General features: G+C 50.1%; 1 protein-coding gene across 1 annotated transcript; it reads left to right on the top strand.

The window, feature by feature from the left end:
* The first annotated feature begins 4,630 nt into the window (after positions 1-4,630).
* LOC137156341 (olfactory receptor 52P1-like) lies at positions 4,631-5,569 on the top strand. Its single transcript, XM_067553060.1, has one exon. The coding sequence runs from the start codon at positions 4,631-4,633 to the stop codon at positions 5,567-5,569; it is 939 nt and encodes a 312-aa protein (XP_067409161.1).
* Positions 5,570-9,000: the final 3,431 nt, after the last annotated feature.

Genomic DNA, 9,000 nt, shown 5'->3' with positions numbered 1-9,000 from the left:
GTTCAACTCTAAAGGTGACATCTTGGTCCCAATGAGATCAATGGCAAAACTCCCATCAGGGCCAGGTTGTCACCTGAAATCCACATTTAGGGACTTAAATAAAAGGTCTGATTGTCACCAGCCATGAGCCTCCAGTGACTCCTACGGGACTCGTCGTATGGCCTCTAAGGATGGGTGAGATCATTTCAACCAGAGAAGAGCTGAGGGGAGAGTACCTGAAATCTTAAACCTACAGCTGAGCGGTTCAAAACAATTAGGGTGACAATTTTCGGGGAGTGGTCTGCTCTTTCCCTTCCCCTGCCTCTTTGGTTCGGTAGAAGACGAGATGCACCAAAATGCAGTAAAAATAAAAGCATGTCTTTGACTTAGAGGAAAGCAGGCAGTGTTGGAAATCTCACTGGGAGAGATCCAGGCACACACAGTGTGTGTGAGGGGCAGGACATGCAGTATCCAGGTCACCGTGGCGCAGAGTCCTGAAATAGGGTGAAATAGGGAATGGACATCCTGCCTAATTCACACACCAAAGAGGTGTAACCAGCCCTCCTGCAACCTCCGGGACCAGAGGGGTGTCTACAAACTGGACACACTGTAGTAGATTGTGTCTGACTCTAGCCCATCCCTCCTCCTGTAAGTAATCCCACAACATTTTCCTGACAACTTCAGCAATTGCCAACATGTAAAGGGAGCATCAGGAAGCTGTTTCCAGGTGGCGGGAATTCGCTAAAGCTTTGTGTCATTTTGAGGAAGAGTTACTCACACTGGCTCCTTTTAGTCTCCACGTCCTCCCTCCCCTCCCCTCAGGTCTGTCTGTCTCCTCTTCTCTGCAGATGCTGAGCTGTGCTGGGGTTTCCTTCACCCCTGGACAGGCTGTGCAGGCTGCTCCTCCTCCATTCCCTCTTTCCACAGTGCAGGAAGACACAGAGTTTAACCCAGGCTGTGTAGATATTTGTACGAGCTGTCACTGTGTGGTGTGTCCGGTACCTGGTGTTAGTCCTGGGTGAGTGAGATCACTGTGTGGCAGCTCTGGGGGTTGTGGGGTCAGGGAGTGGGAGGTAAATGACAGGCGGGCAGCACTGCTGACATTCATTTTTTCTTCTGATTGTTGGTCCCAGGCCAGTGCTGGGAGCTTTCCTGGCCCCGAGTGTCTCTGGGCAGGTTTCAGGGACTCCTTTTCCTGGCGACCCATAGAATTGCAGCCTGGGTGTCACAAACTTTTCTCATTTTTAAAAAAAATTTGTTTAAAATGGTTGTTGAATGTTAATTACCCAACTTGAGTCATTTCCCCAGTGGAAAGAACCATTGATCTTTGCTCCTCAGCTGGTTCTGTCTCCCATCGGATCTGACAGCCTGTCAATAATCCCCATCCCAGGCTGCTCTGATTCCAACACTTCGCTGGGCGCAAGCATCTTCTCCAGGCTTCCCAGTCACCCGTTGTCCGCACAGCCTCCGAGCCGCCTCGAGCTCCCCTCAACTCTTCCTCTGCAGGTGTGAGGTGCCCCCTTCCCACCTGCTCCCTTTCCTGGGGGACAAAGTGGTGGTTTATCTAAGGTGAAGAACGTCACACCCTGAGTGCAAGATGCCAATGCACCTGTGCTGCTGCTCTCCTTGCTCCCACACACACACTGGGAGGAACTTCGGGGGCCACCACACAACGAGCAAGCTGAGAAGTGTGCACAGTATATAACGAGAGCTGGCAGTTCTGGGTCATGTTAGTGCCTAGGTTAATACAGCTGCCAGGTGCAGAGCCCTTGACCACTGGCTGACACAGTGAGCCACTGGGACACAGACGGTGCATCCGGCACTCTTTGGGATCATTGTTAGCCAGCTCTGTTTGCCATTAATGTGACAGTTGTACATGCATTTTTCAAGGTGCAGATTTTATGGGGTCATGTCAGTATTTTTCTTATCTGAAATGTTCTTTCATGCCGTGGCTCACGGGAAGCCTCACACCTGTGAAGAACACACCTAGAGTGTCATTTTCAAAGCTTCAAAGTCACATGAGACTTTTTCCCTCCGGGAATAAATTCAGCACAGTCATGAGTAAAAGAAAAATGCCTTCAGTTAGGCTCAGGCACAAGCTTGCAGACAAAATGACTTTAGCTGACTCCTGTCTGTGCTGCAGGGACGTGTTCACAGAGCCCCAGGCCAGAAGTCACCACTGTGAACATCATCATCGGATCAGTACAGCACAGACCAGAGGGGTTGGTCCTGGGGCTGGTTTTGTTCAACATCTTCATCTATGATCTGGAGGATGGGGTGGATTGCACCCTCAGCAAGTTTGCGGACGACTCTAAGCTGGGGGAGTGGTAAATACCCTGGAAGGTATGGATAGGATACAGAGGGACCTAGACAAACTGGAGGATTGGGCCAAAAGAAATCTGATGAGGTTCAACAAGGACAAGTGCAGAGTCCTGCGCTTAGGACGGAAGAATCCCATACACAGCTACAGACTCAGGACCGATGAGCTAGGCAGCAGTTCTACAGAAAAGGACCTGGGGATAACAGTGGATAAGAAGCTGGATATGAGTCAGCAGTGTGCCCTGGTTGCCAAGAAGGCTAATAGCATATTGGGCTGCATTAGGAGGAGCATTGCCAGCAGATCGTGGGAAGTGATTATTCCCCTCTATTCGGCATTGGTGAGGTCGCATTTGGAGTATTGTGTCCAGTTTTGGGCCCCCCCACTACAAAAAGGATGTGGACAAGTTGGAGAGAGTCCAGCGGAGGGCAACAAAAATGATGAGGGGGCTGGAGCACAGGACTTATGAGGAGAGGCTCAAGGAACTAGGCTTGTTCAGTCTACAGAAGAGAAGAATGAGGGGGGATTTGATAGCAGCCTTTAACTACCTGAAAGGGGGTTCCAGGGAGGATGGAGCTAGGCTGTTCTCAGTGGTGGCAGATGACAGAACAAGGAGCAACGTTCTCAAGTTGCAGTGGGGGAGGTCTTGGTTGGACATTAGGAAAAAGTTTTTCACTAGGAGGGTGGTGAAGCACTGGAATGGGTTACTTAGGGAGGTGGTGGAATCTCCCTCTTTAGAGGTTTTTAAGCTGTGTCTTGACAACCCTCGCTGGGATTATATAGCTGAGGTTAGTCCTGGTCTGAACAGGGGGTTGGACTAGATACCTCCTGAGGTCCCTTCCAACTCTATGATTCTATGTCCAAAAACCTTCCTGATTCTTCCTTAGCTCCTGGCCTCAACTTCATCTTGTGGCAATGAGTTTCTCTGTCTAATAATGCACTGAGTGAAGAAAGCATTCATTTTGTAATCAGTTTTGGCTTTGCCATGTTTCAATTTAATTGAATGTCCTCTTCACCTTGTGTTACGAGACATGGAGAACACATTCTTCATATGCCATCTACTAATCAGTATTTAATAGGCTTTTCTCAAATCCCCTCTTATTTCTCTCCTTTCTAAGGTAAAAATCCCAGTTTTCTCATGCTTTTTCCCTAGGAGAGTTTCCCCAGGCCCTTGATCTTTCTCATTGCCCTTCCTTCAACCCCTTTAGTTCTGCAATATACTGTTTGATAAAGGTGCTCAGTACTGCACAGAGAAGTCCAGAGGAGGGTGTAGCATTGACTGATTGATCTCATGGCACTGTATTTTCGGTATTATTCCCCATCCCACCCCTCCTGTGTCCCAAGGTTTTACTTAGTTTTTTTTCTGTGCCTACACTTTCAGCAGGGTTTCACAGAACTGTAAACCATTACAGCAGGTCCCTAGCCTGAGTTAATACATTTAAATTGGAGCCTTGCAAGGTGTTTGAGAAGTTCAAGTTATTCCCTCCAGTAGGCATCTATATTGCACTTATTGAAATCGATCGTCATCTCCCACCATGCCCCTCATTCACTGGGCCTGGTTAACTCCCTCTGAGAACATCCCTGGGCTTGACTATGGCCAATCATAGAATGGAAATCATATGGAAATCATAGAATCATAGAATATTAGGTTTGGAAGAGACCTCAGGAGGTCATTTTGTACAATCCCCTGCTCAAAGCAGGACCAACTCCAACAAAATCATCCCAGCCAAGCCTTTTTCAAATAGCATGTTAAAAACTGCAAGGCATGGAAATTACAGCACCTACCTAGGTAAACCATTCCAGTGTTTCACCGCCCTCCTAGTGAAAAACCTTTTCCTAATATCCAACCTAGACCTCCCCAACTGCAACTTTAAACCACTCCTCTTACTTCTTTTATCTCCTACCACTAAAAACAGCCTAGCTCCATCCTCCTTGGAACGCCCTTTCAGGTAGTTGAAGGATGCTATCAAATCCTCTCTCATTCTTCTTTTCGCAGACAAAACAAACCTAGTTCCCTCAGCCTCTCCTCATAAGTAATGTGCTCCAGCCACCTAATCATTTTGTTGCCTTCCTCTGGACTCTCTTCAATTTCTCCTCATCCTTCCTTTAGTGGGAGGCTCAAAACTGGACAGAAAACTCTAAATGTAACCTCTGAAGTACTGATTAGAGGGCAATAATGTTGCCACCTCACTGCTCACTCCCCTTTCTAGATTGTTGGAACTATCTAATATTTACCATGTTATTTGAAATCACGTGTGTAACTCCCTCGCTGGGCATCTCTCACTTCACAGGAATCTGAGCATTTCAAATTGTCATTGGTGACTAGATCACCTCATGGAGGCTTTGAACCTTACCTCCTCCGGCCCACCAACGTTCATCCTAAATGGCATCCCTGGGCTGGAAGCTGCCCACATCTGGATTTCCATCCCTTTCTCTACGTTCTACATCATCAGCCTGTTGGGAAATTTCACAGTTCTGTTTGTTGTTGCCAAAGAGCAGACTCTGCACAAGCCCATGTACCTGCTGCTCTGCATGTTGGCGATCACAGACATCGGTACGTCTACCTGCATCATGCCGAAGGCACTGTGCATGCTTTGGTTTGGTTACAAAGACATCACTGTGGATGGCTGCCTCACCCAGATGTTCTTCATTTACATGCTTGCTATTATGCACTCAGCCGTCCTTGTGACAATGGGCTTTGATCGCTACGTCGCCATATGTGACCCTCTGAGATATGCCACCATCCTCACCAACGCACGAATCGCTAAGCTAGGGCTAGTGGGTTTGATACGAGCTGTTCTCTTGGTTCTGCCATTGCCCCTGCTTCTGCAGAGACTGCCATTCTGCGCCAACCGCGTTATCCCCCAAACGTATTGTGAGCACATGTCTCTGGTGAAGATCTTGTGTGGGGACACCATAATTAACCGGATGTACGGCCTGGTGATAACTTTTGTGATCATGGGGTCAGACCTGACACTCATTGGCCTGTTTTACGGGCTGATCATCAGGGCTGTGCTCAGAATCTCCTCTAAGAAAGCCCACCAGAAGGCCCTCAACACCTGCACAGCTCACATCTGTGTGATGGTGATAACTTGTGCTACCAGCCTCTTCCCTGCCCTGACAAACAGGTTTGGTCAGGGCATCGCTGCCCATGTTCACACCCTCTCGGCCAACCTTTATCTCCTTGTGCCCCCCATGCTCAACCCTATCATTTATGGGGTCAAAACCAAAGAGCTTCGTAAGAAAGTGGGAAAATACATCTGCAGAATGTGATCCCTGGGGCTACTGACTTTAAACCTGCGTGATAGGCGGGGGAAAGGATGTCTCCTCATTAATCAAGGGGGCTTTGTCTCAATTTTGTTGAACTCAACCTTGAGGAATTTCCCAGTTTCAGAAGTTACTCACACCTAATGTCTTATCACTCCATCACCAAGCACTGCCCTCTCCATTGCTAATTTCCATCAGTGTAACCATCACCTGATCTCTGTCAGAATCAGTTGGTGTCCCCAGGCCAACACTCCCTGTCACTCAGACATTCTGTGACTTCCCGACCACCAGCCTCCAGCCCTATTTTCCATCACTATGTATGTTGATTCTCATCATTCCCCACTCTTCTCCACCTTTGACTCTTTTGCTCCTCTCTGCCATCCACCAGGCCCCAACAATTCCTTCCAGTCCTGACTCTCCCCAAATCCATCTCTCTGAATTCTTAACTAGCAGACACTTGGAGTTTTCCCCTCTGCTTCGACCCCCTTCCTCCCAAAGCCATGAAACCTGTCCTTAATTCTCAGTTTATTTTGGTACTCACATTGTACACAGAGTGGAGACAAAATAAACAAAAATTCTATTTCATAAAAAAAATCCAGATGTAACGATCAAGGGTGGAAGAATCCCATGCACTGCTACAGACTAAGGACTGACTGGCTAGGCAGAAGTTTGGCAGAAAAGGACCTGATGAAATAGTGAGGAAAAACAAACATAGACGAGTTATACCGAAAATAAACAAAGACGCAACCTCAGGCTTTCCAGTTCTATACCAGTCAACTTTCCTTTTCTAATGCAAGTGACCTGTTTTCTCTGAAGTGTTTCCCATGTGCCCTCTGTCAACAAGAGGATTCAATGTTTCCCAGACAGCTCCCTGCTTAGATGCTGCAGAGTGGCACAGTCTGAGATATTTGGGCATCACTGAGACCAGTAAAGGGGTCTGTCACCTCCAGCCTTGTAATGTTTGGGGCCTTAACACTGTGCTGTTATGGCTCACGGCCCTGAACCAGTAACCAGCCCACAAGTATCATGGTTGCACCCTGGCTTCCAGCAGCCGACTTACTCCTTACAGGGTGATACCAACAGACTCTGCAAATCCATCTCCCCGAGTTCTCATCAAAGGAAGGTCCAGATGGAACAGGAAACCTTCTGGGGTTTCCTCCATTTCTCCCATGCTGGTGGAGGACACTATTTGAAGGACATTACTGCCTGGGAAGGAGTTGGAGTTTAAAGCAATTTAGCTGCAGGGGCAGGTCCTGAATTCAGGAGAGCTGGGAAAATCTACAAGGGGCGCTCTGGAGTGTCCAGGTTGCCGTCATTGCCCCAACAAAATCATTCCAGCCAGGGCTTTGTCAAGCCGGGGCCTTAAAAAACTCTCAGGACGGAAATTCCAGAACCTCCCTAGTGTAAGCGGGGAATGGACCCGCTGTTGTGGAGGACTTTCCTGGCTCACACACGATCCCGATGCAGTTGGCTAGCGACAGGATCTGAGTCCTCGCCCCCACACCCTTTACCCAGAGGCCGGCCTGACCTCGAGGTCTACCCGCCCACTTTCATCTGTGGTGGGGTCCCCGTAACCCTGACAAGGCTGGGCCCAGGATCCCTGGGGCTCCACCCCCCAATCTTGCCATGGTCCCTTAGAGCAGGGGCGAGGGTGCCCCACTGCGGGCACTAACACTGCACCGGGCGCGTCCCTGCCCCACTGATCAGTGCATGCAGTACACAGCCACACAGCGTGTTACACACACACCAACCGCACAGCAGATACACACACAGACAAGAGGGGAAAGTGGAAGGCAAACACCCAGCACTGCCCCTGGCCTGGCCCCACACATGGCGTCTACAGTGTCAGCCCCCCCGTCAGGGTCAAGATCCCCCCCTGAGTCCAGCCTGCGCGGCCTCTGGGCTGGGGGCATCTCCCTGTGCTGGGCCCTGCCCAGGGCCCCCACGTCACTGCCCAGCCGCTCACTGACCGCACCCAGCCCAGACAGCCCCAGCCCCAGCCCCTGCTCGGCTCAGCTCAGTGCAGCTCGGCTCAGCACTGCTCTGTGGGTGCCCCTCTGGCTCTGCTGCTGTGGGTCGGCTCAGTTCCCTGGGCCTCTCCTCTGCCCCCAGCCCCGCTGCTCTGCCTTCAGCACTGGCCTGAGTTGGCGTCTCTGCACTGGTCCTGGGGCTGGGTCTGTTTCAGGCCCTGCTCTCTCCAGAGATACCACCACACAGAGCGGCTCCATCTCAGGGAGGGACTGACAGACCCTAACATGTGGGAGATCCCAGCCTGCTGCTTCTTTACGGGCCTGAGACCGGGGCCTTGTAGTGCAGGGAACGGCCTGGCTCCCCTCACTCCCTGCCACTCACAGGAGCCGTGGGAACAGGGCCGGCTGCCTCTTCTCTCAGAACATGGCCACAGCAGCAGGGGAAGGACGGCTGCCCTCACTCAGCCAGGGGGGAAGGGACTCAGCTACCGAGGGGCCAGCTGGTGAGGAGCCAGGAAAGCTGCCGCTAGCCTGAACCAATGCAGAACTCAGCAAGGAGGGCCTGGGGGCTCCTGGGCAATGGATGCAAGAGATACCAGCCAAAAAGACCTGCTCAGTTTCAGTAAGGTGCTAATAGACCCTTACACTAGATAACCCATTCCAGTGCTTCTCCACCCTCCGAGGGAAAAAGATTTTCCTAATATCCAACGCAGACCTCCCCCACTGCAACTTGAGACCATTGCTCTTTGTTCTGCCATCTGCCGACACTGACAGCCTAGCTCTATCCCCCCTGGAACCCTCTTCAGCTTTTAAAAAGGCTGCCATGAAATCCCCACTAATTCTTCCCTTCTGCAAACTAAACAAGCCCAGTTCCCTCAGTCTCTTCTCATGATTCACGTGCTCCAGCCCCCTAATTATTTTTGTTGCCCTCCACTGGACTCTCTCCAATTTGTCCACATCCTTTCAGTAGTGGTTGACCCAAAACTGGACACAGTACTCCAAATGTGGCCCCACCAGTGCTGAATAGAGGGGAATAATCACTTCCATCGATCTACTGGCAATGCCCCTCCTTATGCAGCCCAGTATTACGTTAGCTTTCTTGGCAAGAAGGGCACACTGCTGACTCATATCCAGCTTCTTGTCCACTGTAAACCCCAGATTCTTTTCTGCAGAACTGCTGCCTAGCCAGTCAGTCCCCAGTCTGTAGCACCACAGGGGATTCTTCCATTCTAAGTTCAGGAGTCTGCACTTGTCGTTGTTCAACCTTATCAGGTTTAGTTTGGCCCTATCTTCAAAATTGTCGCGGTCACTCTGTATCCTATCCCTACACTCCAGCATACTTACCACTTCCCTAATTTTAGTGTCAACTGCAAACTTGCTGACGATACAAGCCACCCTGTTGTACAGATCATTAATGAAGATGTTGTACAAAATTGTTCACTTCTTAGGTCACTTCATCCAACTCAA

Source organism: Emydura macquarii, unplaced genomic scaffold (assembly GCF_026122565.2).
Source record: "Emydura macquarii macquarii isolate MOO-44397 ecotype Brisbane River unplaced genomic scaffold, CSIRO-AGI_Emac_v2 contig_1447, whole genome shotgun sequence".
Classification (NCBI taxonomy): domain Eukaryota; kingdom Metazoa; phylum Chordata; order Testudines; family Chelidae; genus Emydura; species Emydura macquarii.
The sequence above is the reverse complement of the archived record's forward strand: the minus strand, read 5'-3'. Positions and strand labels throughout refer to the sequence as shown.

Excerpts from the sequence above, each read along its gene's own strand:
- LOC137156341 (XM_067553060.1), top strand. The coding sequence starts at position 4,631 with ATGGAGGCTTTGAACCTTACCTCCTCCGGCCCACCAACGTTCATCCTA.